We start from the raw sequence: 13182 nt of genomic DNA on the forward strand, positions 1-13182 counted from the left end.
TGAAGACAAGAAACGGAGGAAGAACCCGTTAGAGCGTCAGTTTCGTCGATTCTCTGTGTCTTTTCTGCACGTATTACAATTATTGAATACCATTATTGCCTCTCCGCCATCCCCTTGAGGCTTCTATTCTGCTTCTCGAAAGGTAGCCCAGGCCCCGAGTAGTCCATTGTCCTCCCCAAGCAGAAAGACTCGGCTCTGTGCTGCAATTTGCAGTCAACCGACCTAAACTACTCTTTTCTGGTATAGAGTTTGGGTCCTTCTACTTACCTACTTAATTCAAGGTACCTCCACAAAGTCCAAAGTCCCTTGTTCAAAACGAAAACTGAGGAATTAAATAACGCAGTTTCTATGCGGAGCACAGCTCAATAAAGCTGTCAATCTTTCTCTTCCAAACAAACAAAAATCTGGTGGTCAGACTTCCGGAACTTCAAAGCGTACAGCTGGGTAGCCGGCGATCACCTCCAGTACCAGTGATGCAAGCGAGACAGCAAGCTGAAACTGGTTAAAGACGAAGAATATGAAGATGAATTATCGTCTCGGTTTGTTTTTAAAATTAAAAGAAGAAAAAAATAAATGCATAAAGTAAGATCTAGTGTAAGTTAATGTTAACGTTTATTTTATGTAACCACGTGAGAATGGGCTCAACGGATACCGGACATTGTCGGCCTTTTCTGCTACATCTAAACCACAGGAGACTGGGATTTGCTAATTACTACCTATTTTCACTGTTGGTGATTTTATTATTGGGCGGGCTGTCCCGTCGAAAGGCCCCGGTGGTTCCATTTTTCAAGCTTGAGCCACATTCCACGGCATCCCTACTCAATGACAGATGAACTTAAAACGCAGTGAGAGCCAGTTCTTTGTCTGTAAATCCTGTTACAATCTTGAGATCAGATTTCTGGGTTCGCAGATGAAGCAGAAACCCAGCAACTACTTCCGAGTTATTCAAAGTCAGGTGAGAGTATGACTTGCTTAATTGATACATCGCGTCAAGGTTGTTCCATTTCCTAACCAGCAAACATGATTTAAGAGTACTGATTTACCAGGTATAATCGTCATAACGATTCCTAACCATGCATCAAAATGGAAAGCATAATAAAAGGAAAACAACTTCCATCACAGTGCCGTGGAGATTAATGTCCAGCAACTGTTGTAGCAAGAGCAAAGAAAAGAAAAAGAAAACTTTTGAGAATTCATTTGTACCTCAATTTTGAAGAATTAATTAAAAAAAGAAGAAGAAGAAGAGAGAAACGAGTTGGATTTGCTGAAAGCAAAAGAAAGCATGCGGAATGGGAACTCTCTTGTGATGGTATCATTCGCCATCAACAAATGGATTACAGATTTATTTTATTTTTTTAGCCTCTGTGCTTTTGAATCTATAGATCCCTTTTATATTGGTTTGGGTATTCTTAGTGAGAATATTGTGGTTAGTGGCAACATATAATATTGCTCTGATGGATAGATCTAAGAAAAGAGAAGAGAATATGTAGATAAGGATCGATAGAAAAAACGAGAGTACCTAAAACCATATTGCTGAAACCAACGATGCATCGAGAAGAATGGAAGTGAAAAGAGGAGAAATACAAGTATTGTCATCTTCCTTGTTCTTTTCTAATGCTAAGACTATTGGGGGGTGACAAATAGACAAAAACGAGCAAACAGGCTATGTCGAACAGAGTTGCAAAGACAAGGTCGCGCCCATAAGCACAGAAATGCAGTAGACTGATGGGCAAGTCAACAAGCAGCCAAGGCAAGGGCAGATGGAGGTCTGACGGGAGGGGTAACTCCATGCTAGAGTTGCTCATTGCCCACGGAGGCTAGGCCTAAGGCAAGGAGAGATGGAAAAATAGAACAACTGAAAGGGGAAATTGAAATGAAATGGGCACTCAATGTCGGGTGGGTTGAAACTCGCTCAGGGGAAAATGGCTAAATGGTTTAAAAGAGAGGTCTTCATAGGGGAATCTCATTTCCGCTTATACTGTTCTGATATTCAGTAGGGGCAGTAAATGGATTAGATGATAAGGATTGTATATAAACACTATCCAATTCTAAAAATATTCAGACATCCGAAAAACGGATATTTGAATCCTGATCTATGGGATAATTATCTGAACTCCAATCTACACCAATCCCCCAAAAAAAAAAAAAAAAAAAAGTCGAAAAAAACAGCCAAAAAAAATCTGAATCTAACAATGGAAAAACAATATAAAAACTGCAATAAGAAAGATCGAGGAAATCTCCAGATACAGATAGATCACAAATTTGTTCAGAATTTATAAAAAAGAAAAAGAATTTTAACACAAGTCTTACCAATCTCAAATGAAATTTTATTTCAAGTAACAACTCAATAAAGAACGAAAACCCAAAAGAGTATCCATTTTCTGATCGATGATCCTCTGGTCATTTAAGCAAAGAGAAGATGCAGCAGAAAACTAGGAAGTCCACATTAAGGTTCTCTATAACAAAAAATTTCTTTTTTTTTTTTTTTGAAAGGCATAAGGATAAGAAAGTTGCTGAAGTGAAGACACGGACTCTATAAGTCTTTCTTGGGCTAATTTGTTCAAACATTCAATGCCGACAATGAAACATTGCTTATACTCTTCGACAAGATTGTGCTACTCTTGACAATCTTACACACAACTTTTATCAACAGGGATCGCAATCCTTACACTTCCCTGATCATCTCCTATGAATTGGCTCTCAATTTCTTGGCAAACTTGGCATGAATTCAGGAGTGGATATTGTTCTTTGCTCTGTTCTTTAAATGTCTCATCCATCATTTGGTTTTTCTGGGTTAGTCTCTTCTTCTGAATCAGAACCATCAATCATCTTTTCAAGAGAACTGACATCACCAGCCTCGGAGAGTGTGTGAATCCGAAGTAAGTCAGCATCCTCACTGAAGACAAGCAAAACAATTTTTGAAGGAAATTTATCAGCACAGGGAACACAATGGGTTAAAGAATACAAAGGAGAACACTTTTGCATTTGGAAGGGCCATACTCTGTCACTCCAAATATTTCTTTGATTATTAATGAGCTGTCTCTTGAGCAGAACTCCGGCAGCTAAAACACAGCAAAAGATGAGGAAATTAATTAAGCAATTAAGAGTCTTTAACACGTCGACCAATATATACAGAGCAACCTAGTGGGAGAGTGCAACTTTGCAGGGCAATGAGACTCAATATTTCTGTGAAAAGATAAAGCAAAATTTTATTAAGAAGAGGGGGAGGGGCAATTCTTTCAAAAGATCATTCATCACATACAGCAATTTTTGGGCTCCACAATCTCAGGCTGATCAGTTAATTAATGACGCAAACTGGGACCAACTTTTTGGCCTTCCACACTTTTCTATCATCTCAACACAAGCTTTTGGGCATTGCTCTCGCAAGTTTTTTTTTTTTTTTGGGGGTGGGGGGGGAAGGCAAAAATGATGATTCAAATTTAATATATAAAAACTCAAAAGTTCATCATTAATCTCAGTTAGCCGACTATGAAGACTGAAACTCATGTAATTCAACAAATAACTACAAGCTCTTTGCTCCCAATCTGATCTTTCCTTGGCACCATTTTTTGTAGGATCTTGCTTTGCTGTTTTTCATTTTCATCTTGTATCTTTCATTTATGTATTCTTTCCTTCCTCGTGAGCTCTTTTAATGGATTCCACCTTCTCATTATTATCAAAGAAAAAAATTATAAGCACTTTGCTCTAGATTTTGAGATATAACATAACTCCCATTAAATGAGAATCTTTAAAATGTATCTTTGGAGAGCATTTGTATGTAAAACACAAATAATCTATAAGACAGAATGCATGTGATTTTGCATGATGCAGGTTGCTGAGATCAGATAAACAACTTTTTACTCCCTTGTCCAGTTTCCTATAAGATGCAAATATCACCCCCCCCTCCAAAAAAGAAAAAAGAAAAAAAAAAAGAAAGAAAGAATCCATTGAAAGCCCAATCCACACTCCAAACAGAAGTCAGAAGAGAAAAATTACAAGGACAGAAAAAGGGGTGGGTCTTTAGAGAGAGAAAATTAACAGAAGTTCCATTGTGTTGTGTAGTGTCCAGCAACTGTTGTAGCCAGAACAAAAACAAAAGGAAAACAGAACTTTTGAGAAGGAAGTTGAACAGCACCATACCTCAGCAAGATAGAGAATCTTTCCAAAGAGCGCCTGAACAGCAATTTTTCGCTTGAGACCTTTTTCAGTAAATCCAGAAGTATCCATTACAACTGGACCTGAAAAAACACAAAAGCATAATGAGAAACCTAGGACATTGAGCAGATTGCTTGTACGTGTTTTATTTTCTTCACGGGACAAAATCTTCATGCCAAGGCTTTTAGCAGCTAAGTTACATGACAAATCAAGTGAGTATTATACATACTGTAAATACAAGACATGCAATATAGCAGCCTATCAGACCTAAGCTTTTGTAAAGGATACCAGCAGCTCTCTTTCTTTCCATAAGTATTTAATTGGTTCCATAGACTTTATGACTCATTAGGACATTAAATTGCCACATTATCCAGAAATGAAATTGCAGAAATCAATGCACCTACAGCTCTAAAGAATTTGAACAGGATTAAGTTCAGTTACTCTCATTGTAGCTTTAACCATTCAACACGCCTTTTTTTCTTTTCATATTGTACATTAGTAAAAGCCCTATCATCCTCGAACCTGTGTAAGTGCTCCATGTCTCAAGCTAGTTATTTAGGCACAGGAGGGTGTTGTTAGTGTATGAATAATCCTAACTTGGTTATAGACTTGCAAGATCCTGTACTTCTGACTTGGAAAAAAAGGCTTCCCAATATCAATCAGCACTGTAGTGATGGACCTGGCGCAACTTCAATGCATCCTACTGCTGAGGCTACTCTTAACTTGTTGTTTCCCTTTGGGTTCCCCCTAGATTGTAGTTTGATGTAGTTGATTATAAACCTGGGCATGCTGTTCCATAAAGAATGTCGAGTGTGCTGCTTGCCTCTTTTCTTCACAATAGCATGGAGGTGTGCACTCAACCAAAGCAATAAATCCAGTCTCTTCAGCATTAGGTTGCATTATTTTCTTACCATCTTCTCTAGTAATTGTTGGTGCTTCGCTGTGGCGATGAGGCAGATTATACGAATCGTTCAACCACTATCAAAAAGAAAGGAATCTCTCAACCCCCCTAAAAGTTTGGAATACATACTAGAAGAAACTGTTGATATTTTTGCTCTCTTGTGGTCTTTGGCAAACAAACTCTTAAGGGAAACCAATTATCTCACTGGTATTATGCCAAAAGACTTGTGTCAGCAAGTTGTTGTCTAACTCTCTTCCTCCTGTATCCCATGGCTTGAAGCTGGCTTTCTCCCTCTTCTTTGTATTCTTTACTAATTAATGAAAAAGTAAACAAGGAAAAAGAACAATTAAAAAAATGCGATGAACAAAACACATCAAGCTACTAAAAAACAGATACTAAAGCAGACCAGAAAAGAAAGCCCAACAATAGGCCCTTGTAATTATTAGTGGCTTCCGATGAGAAGAAAAAACAGCAGGAACTACACGAGCATACCCAACATGATTTTAGGAGATAACTGTAAATGATACCTGGTTGCACATACAATAAAATAATCCAACCATGTGACATTTCATACTTAGGAGGGGCAATACTTGGTAGCTACATAACAGAATTTAAAGATTGTCATGAGACAGAGGAATAAACATAATGAAAATTTGAAATTACCTAACTCCTTCACAATTCTCCTTGAAGTTTCATTTAGAACTTCTGCAACTTTAGTATCTTCTAGCATTGTAGCTCTTCTAAGATGTATAAGGTCCAGAACTAAGTCAGGATTGAATGGCTTTTCATTCAGGGCATATCTTATGTACTTCCTCAAAATTTCCTCCATGCTAAAACCTGTCTGAAAAGACCCCTGTGTTAAACCATGTCCAGATACTTAATGCAATGGCTTTAGGATGTTATAATAGATGGATTAGGGACCGCAATCATCCTCCAAATCCATCAGCCTAAGCCTAAGTTTCTGATTTAAAGGAATTAAGTTAAACGAAAAAAAGATAATGAGATTGTAATAAAAAAGTTATGTCAATTAAGACATCAATGTGGCACCTGCAACTAAAAATATGTAAAACATGCAAGTCGAAGAAGTAGTAATTCATTCTTATTGTGCTCTAAAAGGTGGCTATACCGGAATTAAAAGAAAAGATTCATGTCATACCTTTTGCATAAAGCCTTTAACAGCCGCCTGTTGCACTTCATCTCTTCCCTTTTGAAACAAGTCGTCCAATGATTTCACTAGCATACTGTTCTTATTTCTCTAATCATTAAAGTTGAAAAAAAACACAACATGAGCATTTGAACTACTATTCAAAGATAAACCTAATCCATGTATTGGCTTACACTATTTCCAATTGCCAGAGAAGAAACAAAAGCCTTCTAAAAGACATCAATAATGTCACTTCTAACGGAGAACAAGGAATTAGACAAACAAAAGCACTCACCAGCTTCTTTCTCTTGAATTTTGGAGAACTGGATTTCCTAATTGTCTTTATGACGGCGATGACAAATGAGAGACCTACATAGGCCAAGGGGATGGCGAGAATCCAGGGCAAGGAACTCCGACCCACCCTGGGCCCAGGAATGGTTTGGGTCACGGTGCCGGTGAACTCGACGAGGTCCAAGGCCTTCTCTTGAATCCAGGGAAGCTCCTCCTCCACCTCCTCTTCTTCTACTTGTTCTTCTAATGCTACTTTAGGTGTTTCTTTAGTCTTGGATGACTGGCTAGAGGTTTTTGCGTCGACAGTTTTAGCAGGTTCATTTGTATTCGCTTTTGCCATTACTAAAAGGGGGGTTCTCTGTCCCTGTCTGTGGATCCGTGGAAGAGAAGGAACGACCGAGAGGAAGGAGGAAGATAGTGAAGTGGAGGTGCAGCTGCGTAGCTGCTGCGAACAAAGACGCAACTTAGTGTCGGCGGGGCCGGCGCAGGCCATTACCAAGAGCTGGTGAGAATGAGTTGCCATAGAAAGGAACAGGAAGAGACTGTGGGGTGAGGAGGCGCGGTGTCTTCCTTCTCCGCCAACCGGGTCAGGCCGGCCTTTTCCCTGTTCTCTTCATCGAGAAGTTGGATTTTATGCGATAAAAAGAAACCGATGAAAGGCATATACACACTCAGGCCCATGTCCCTCGTCAGCCCAACAGCTCCCCTGCTGATACGGGCTGCAACGCCAAGAAATTTCAATTAAATTTCAGGTTTTCATACGTGAGCCTTATAGAATAATGCCACGTAGATTAATCAATACAAATGTGTTGATCGGGAACATATTTTTGAAGTAACGAGACATCTGGTAATTTCCCAGCAGACACCCAGAGAGCCAGAGTTGATCGGGAACCATTCGAGCAGCAGACACCCAGAGAGCCAGAGTTGATCGGGAACCATTCGAGCTCTGTGTCTAACAGAGACACATCACTTCACGAGCTTGGACTTTTGTTCTTTGGAACATTCCGGGGCTATAAATTTGTAGTCTTGGACATCTTCATCCTCCTTTTCACTATCATTTGCCAACTAAAACATCTTTAGAAAATGCATCTGGATGCACAGAGTCTGACCCCTGAAAAAACAGAAATGGATTACACCCCTTTGGCATATAGAAACCTCTTATTTTTACGGAAAAAGCATCGAGAATGGGAAATGAAAAATGAAGTTGGCAGCAACCCTATCACCACATAATGCATAAATACCAAACTCTCCTAAAGAAAACATAAATGGTAGACCAATAAGCAGCATATTAATACACACGAATGATCAAAGGATCTGCTTTTTAGTAGACATCAGAGTGTTAACGAGGTTTGAGGCAAGTTTACTATCTCCAACAAAATCGATTACTTTCAACAGTAGTCGTCCTATTTTCTTCAGCTGTGCTCTTGAAAAAACATTCAAATGCCTATGAAAACTGTTAGCAATGCAAGGACATTACAACGTTTTCTGTGCCTTCAGATCCCAGGACTAAAAGCAAGAAGAAAAAGACAAACATCAGATTAAAAAAATGAAATAACAAAGACATGAATCCTAATGATATCAAAAGCTCTTTGAAGATAACACCAGTCTGTCCACAATTGTTTGGCAAAATGTTGTATGTTCATGACTGATTAAACCCTAATTGTTTGGCATTCTTATGTTATAGGACTTCTAAGATACATGTGATGCTACAGTCATTTATTGATATTCAAGTGTAATTGGTACAGGCAGTGCAAACAAAGTAAAGGATTCCAAAAAAGTTGGTTTATTCGTTGTCTTATGCTTAAATTATCTACTTGTAGAATTACAAAAGAAAGTCTAGGAGTATTAAATAATAGTCATAGATTAATGAATACAAAGATCTTGAATTTTATTGGTTTATGAAATTAAAATCCCCAAAAGTCTTCTGTTTTAGTCTCCAAAGAATTACATCTAGATCACATTGTAATTTACTGAGGAAAGAAAAACAGTGAGAGACACTGAAGGAAGATAAGCCCTCTCAGACTCCTTGCGGGTTGCGCTTGCATTAGACGCTTCGAGACACGAGCGAAATCATAATCCAAACAATAGCGAGCGGTAGCGGTCTGATGGCGCAGGCGCTCTTCCTCCCGACTTCCCCATGCGTGGTGAGTCTTCCCTTTCCTCCCCGTTGCTCCTCTTGTAGCGGGTTTTCTTCACTTCTTAGTTTAATCTACAACTGCGGGTGTTATCTTCATAGTTTCTCTCTCGGGAATTATCTTTGTGCAGTGGAAGTCCACCGCTTTGGGTGCGGTTATCTCCTCCTCGTTGAGACGGCGTACGCGTTTGGGTGGTTTTAGAGTCAAGGCTTTTTTCAATCCTATTGAAGAACCCATTGTCAAGGAAGCTCTTAAGGTAAACTTGAGCAGCTTCCTACTTTGCCCGACCTTCTCCGACTCGTACGCCGAAAACCTGATTAATTTAGGAAATTGGCATTTTTACTCGATGAAATTGTTTTCAGGAACCTGTTGCCTTTATGAGCGGGATGCTTGCGGGATTTCTGAGGCTCGATTTGAGTGAGGATCCTCTCAAGGAATGGCTTACGAGGACTGTTGAAGCATCTGGAATCACGGCGGATGAAATTGACGAGAAAGGAATAAACCCTCTGGAAGACTCGCCGCAACAGATAGAGATTGAATAAACTAGCTTATACTATATCAAAATGGATATATGAGCTCGTAGTTGCTTTCTTTTCCCTCTGAACAATCAAGCTATCAGAAAAATATTCCTGGTGCAAATGAGATAATGGATTTATTCATCTCGTGCTGCTGGGTTCCAGAATTGGTGTACCATTCTCGTGCGCGGCCTGTACTTAATGATGCTTAAATCTTGAAAATTAAATCACAATAAACCAGCTGCAATTCATAGAGTCATACTCCTAGGACTTAGCCTTTGGAAGCCTCCATTGAAGCACTTGAACTACTACTGGATGGCTCAACTGAACCTACACTTCGGATCTTTTGTTATTTCTTTTAATATCTATTCTATGCATAGATCGTCTGTGTGCACAGCATCACGCCAGGAAGACTGGCCATTGAAATGGTGGTTCAGCAAACTGAAAATAACAAATATAACATAGATGGAACAGTCATGATGTTCCAACAAGAATTATAGGAGTGACAACATTTGCCCATGTACGATATTATCTGCAAGAAGATGAAGCAGAAAGAGAGGATCTTTACTGTCTATTTGGCTCAGCACAGCGAAGAACAATTCATCTAGTAAAATATTGACAAACGGTTTCTAGAAGTAGCTTCTTCTTGATCAATAAGAAGAAAGAGTGACTCCCTACAAGAATCTTTCTTGTTGAATAAAGAGCCACTTTCTATGAAATTCTCTTTTCTGGATGAACGAGAGAGACGGAGAGAGGCTGATAAGAACAAATGAGAAGTCCACTGTTTTTCCAGGGGACGCTGTGATAGACAAAGGGATCATTATTAACCATAAAGATCCCTGCCATACTGAAGATTACTATCGTTGGAACAACCACAGCATGAAACTTGAATAGAGCCTCCTAGCAGTGCTAAATCTTTATGTTCTAATGACTTCCAACAGCCATAACGACGAGACAAGTGTAATGGAAAATGGCAAGAATTTTTTTAAGGGGAAAAAATGAAAAAAATGGTACTAATTAACAACATTATACTTCGACGTGAACAAATTACATGGAACTAAGCTCATCAAGAGCCAACCCACTTCTTTACAGAACTAGAATCACAAAATCAGAAATAAGGATCAAGATTCTACTAGCGAGAGACTCAATATTGACAAAACAAAACGGCAACCCAGATGTGCTCAGTGAAATAGGGCAACTGCAGTCTCTGGGTAGTGTTATCTGTAGTAGGCAACTTCAAACGGCTTCCTTTGCCTACATCACCTGCACTTCTGGAGACATGTATGCTGGATAGAAATGCCAGTAAGCGCATATCCTATGTGGGAATCATAAGACTTGGAAAACCAAACAACTTCACGATAGTTTGTCATCTAACTTTAAAACTGGATCGTGTAACATAACCAGTACAAAAGAACTGATTACTTCTACATAATTCTGCTAGGCCGTGTATGCTTTGATGAGCTGTAAAATGCAAATACAATTTACACAGGTTCTGAACTGATGCAAATGCTTCTCTCTCCAACCATATTCATCACCTACAGGAGAGAACCACATCAAAAAATTGAAATCTTGGCTACAAAATTAAGCAATAATAGCCTACAAAATTAGGCAATAATAGCCCAAGTGTTGAGTTCATTTATCTACATAAGAATGTGTATAGATTATCAATACCAAATAAACAATAAGAAACATAAAGAAGAGCATGACAATAACTGCAACAAAATGTACCAACGGTAGGATAAAGTGAATGGTTTAAGAGAAGTAGCTGTTCTCTATACATCAAAAGTGAGTATGAACATAAAGTGAATCAGTATGAACAACTTTGCCTCACTCTGGACATGCATTCAACATCAAAAGTGGAAACACTAGTCTTCTATATCCTCAAACTGGTATCCTTAAAATCAGTTTGATGACCTTTAAGCTGCAAATTTTCTACACATAAAGATGGTTTCACATTTCTTTTACTTTGGTTAATAGTGTCATACAATTTTATATTTAGCTATTCGAGTTTGGAATGTATAATCACCAAAGAATTTCTTGATTACCTGTTCTCCTTCCCCATGGACATGATCAAAGTGAGTGCTGCATTGCGGATTTTAAATATGTTAGGTGACTTTAAACGTTGTCTGGCCAGAATTCCCTGAAAAAAGCTCTCTCAAATTCTTTCTCTTGCATTTGCTTCTCCTGCTCTTCAATCTTCCTCATCCTTTTGGACATAGCCTTCGTTTTCTTTTTAGACTATAAATAGCCATGAGTAAAGGAATGAAATCAGTGTCCACTTGAGATCATGATCATTGTAAGCGGATAAATAAACAATTTAGAAGTGGACTCTTTAATCAAAAAAACCATAAGATTACAGAATCTACTAAACACCCCATGTGCATGCATAGTTCAGAAATTCGGCCAATAAAACACGGAAAAGTTTCCAGGTTCCAAAAAATGAGAAGAAAAAAAAAAAGGTTTGGCTGAAGCAGGACTTTACACTCTCATATTGTATTTTGGAAGCAGACACATCATTTATTTCTGCTGAATTTTTCTTTTTCTCCTCGGAACCTAGACCACGCTTGTTCTTCTTCACTTGCGGCTGCAGAGGCTCCAGCCGACCCTGTCCATACAAAATAACGATTGCTCGTTGCAATTAATTAATAAAGAAACAAATCAAGATTATCAATATAGGAAGAACCTAAACAATATACAAGAATGACCAGATACTGAGACGAAAGTATGACCAAAATGTTCATAACAATCATCATTAACGAGAAATAGATAAACAGTTGAACATATAAAGAAACAAGACAGAACCTGTTCTGCAATTCCAAGTCCAGTTCCCTCTTTCCAACCGCATTTCTTAAGCAGCTATGGAATAGGAGAAAAAATCGTTAGAAAGATTCGCAGGGAACAGAAGCAATAATTAGAAAGAGAGCAGAACGGCATACCTTAAAGCCTATGTTGGAAGAGCTGATTGCAGTCGAAGTCGAAGAGAAATTCTCTTCTCCCATCGCTAGGTTTTCGTTCAAACAGTGCCCGTAGCACGATTTCTGAAATAGATCTCACCCACCGTCGCAGGTAAAACAAAATACGTGTTTTGGGTTTATGATCAATTATGAAGGCGCGTAAAACAAATAGAAAGGAGGATTATGATTAAAATTACCTATGTAGCCCTACTAATGTATACAAATTAATAACATACCATTTTATATATACATAATTTATTAAAAAAACCCGACGGGCAGGAAGAGAGGGATGGAGAGGGTCCCTGGCTTAGGAAGAGGTTAGGAGACGAGACTCATCCATGGGACCATGAGTCTAGCACACAGTAGCTTATCAAAAGGGATTGAGGAACTTTGTCTACATGTGCCAAGCGAAGGGGCATATGATCAAGATATGGTAGACGGCTTCGTCACTGGAACCACAAAGCGGACAAGTGAAATCAGCTAGGGGAGTGCCTCTTTTGCTCAGGTTATGCAAGGTCCCCTGCTGTTTATTCCGTTCTTCTTTTTCTCTTCACTTCTCTCTCTTATCGCCTTATTCTCTCTCTCAAACTTGCATATTTATCATCGTATCAGAGCAGTGTTATCCATCCTTAGGAGTTTCTTCTTCAGATTTTATGTTTCTTTCACAGATTTCCCGACCCTAATGGAAGGGTTCCACTAGCTTCTCTGGTAGGATAAAATCTCTTCTTTCTTTTTTCTCTTTCTTTTCTACTATCATACCTATTCAAATTGATAGCTACTGTTGCTAATTGAGCAGCTATTATGCCCAATTGTCTTTAGGGGACCCTTGCTGAAGCTTTTTGCCTCCCTAGTTTCTGCAGCCATTAAGTAAAAAGAAGACAAATTACCTTTAATGTAAAGGAGAGTAATTCTATAGCAAGGGTGCACAATATTGGACACTCGGTATTGAATGGTGCACAGTGAAAAGAAGCATTTCCTGTAATCTACGAGTACCGGTGAGAGTAAACAAGAAAAATTTAAATCAAACAATTCAACAGTCCCATAAAGGACATCGCCCTTTGTACTAGTTTTTGGTTCCATGCAGCGG

General features: G+C 38.7%; 3 protein-coding genes across 3 annotated transcripts; 1 reads left to right on the forward strand and 2 right to left on the reverse strand.

Moving 5' to 3' along the window:
• Positions 1 to 2315: 2315 nt before the first annotated feature.
• Positions 2316 to 7087, reverse strand: LOC137939175 (uncharacterized). Its single transcript, XM_068784389.1, has 6 exons — positions 6496 to 7087; positions 6213 to 6311; positions 5720 to 5897; positions 4141 to 4238; positions 3001 to 3062; positions 2316 to 2896 (listed from the first exon to the last, which is right to left on the reverse strand). The coding sequence occupies exons 1-6, from the start codon at positions 7012 to 7014 to the stop codon at positions 2770 to 2772; spliced, it is 1083 nt and encodes a 360-aa protein (XP_068640490.1). The 5' UTR covers positions 7015 to 7087; the 3' UTR covers positions 2316 to 2769.
• Positions 7088 to 8453: 1366 nt separating this feature from the next.
• Positions 8454 to 9614, forward strand: LOC137939533 (UPF0426 protein At1g28150, chloroplastic-like). The gene is made up of 3 exons (XM_068784815.1): positions 8454 to 8635; positions 8757 to 8882; positions 8989 to 9614. The coding sequence occupies exons 1-3, from the start codon at positions 8597 to 8599 to the stop codon at positions 9166 to 9168; spliced, it is 345 nt and encodes a 114-aa protein (XP_068640916.1). The 5' UTR covers positions 8454 to 8596; the 3' UTR covers positions 9169 to 9614.
• A 505-nt stretch (positions 9615 to 10119) lies between these two features.
• LOC137939537 (uncharacterized) lies at positions 10120 to 12212 on the reverse strand. Its single transcript, XM_068784819.1, has 5 exons — positions 12078 to 12212; positions 11944 to 11997; positions 11624 to 11746; positions 11187 to 11379; positions 10120 to 10676 (listed from the first exon to the last, which is right to left on the reverse strand). The coding sequence occupies exons 1-4, from the start codon at positions 12138 to 12140 to the stop codon at positions 11257 to 11259; spliced, it is 363 nt and encodes a 120-aa protein (XP_068640920.1). The 5' UTR covers positions 12141 to 12212; the 3' UTR covers positions 10120 to 10676; positions 11187 to 11256.
• Positions 12213 to 13182: the final 970 nt, after the last annotated feature.

Source organism: Aristolochia californica, unplaced genomic scaffold (assembly GCF_029961685.1).
Source record: "Aristolochia californica isolate CCGP_79_NKW_82.1479 unplaced genomic scaffold, dmAriCali1.0.hap1 SCAF_8, whole genome shotgun sequence".
In the NCBI taxonomy this organism is placed as follows: domain Eukaryota; kingdom Viridiplantae; phylum Streptophyta; class Magnoliopsida; order Piperales; family Aristolochiaceae; genus Aristolochia; species Aristolochia californica.

Coding starts and splice junctions, on each gene's coding strand:
- LOC137939175 (XM_068784389.1), bottom strand. CDS start 7,014: ATGGCAACTCATTCTCACCAGCTCTTGGTAATGGCCTGCGCCGGCCCC. Junction 6,312..6,495: donor AATTCAAGAGAAAGAAGCTG/GTGAGTGCTTTT, acceptor TTTAATGATTAG/AGAAATAAGAACAGTATGCT. Junction 5,898..6,212: donor TTAAAGGCTTTATGCAAAAG/GTATGACATGAA, acceptor GGGTCTTTTCAG/ACAGGTTTTAGCATGGAGGA.
- LOC137939533 (XM_068784815.1), top strand. CDS start 8,597: ATGGCGCAGGCGCTCTTCCTCCCGACTTCCCCATGCGTG. Junction 8,636..8,756: donor TCCCGACTTCCCCATGCGTG/GTGAGTCTTCCC, acceptor ATCTTTGTGCAG/TGGAAGTCCACCGCTTTGGG. Junction 8,883..8,988: donor TTGTCAAGGAAGCTCTTAAG/GTAAACTTGAGC, acceptor AATTGTTTTCAG/GAACCTGTTGCCTTTATGAG.
- LOC137939537 (XM_068784819.1), bottom strand. CDS start 12,140: ATGGGAGAAGAGAATTTCTCTTCGACTTCGACTGCAATCAGCTCTTCC. Junction 11,998..12,077: donor CTTCCAACATAGGCTTTAAG/GTATGCCGTTCT, acceptor CCTATTCCATAG/CTGCTTAAGAAATGCGGTTG. Junction 11,380..11,623: donor CCAAAATACAATATGAGAGT/GTAAAGTCCTGC, acceptor GGCTATTTATAG/TCTAAAAAGAAAACGAAGGC.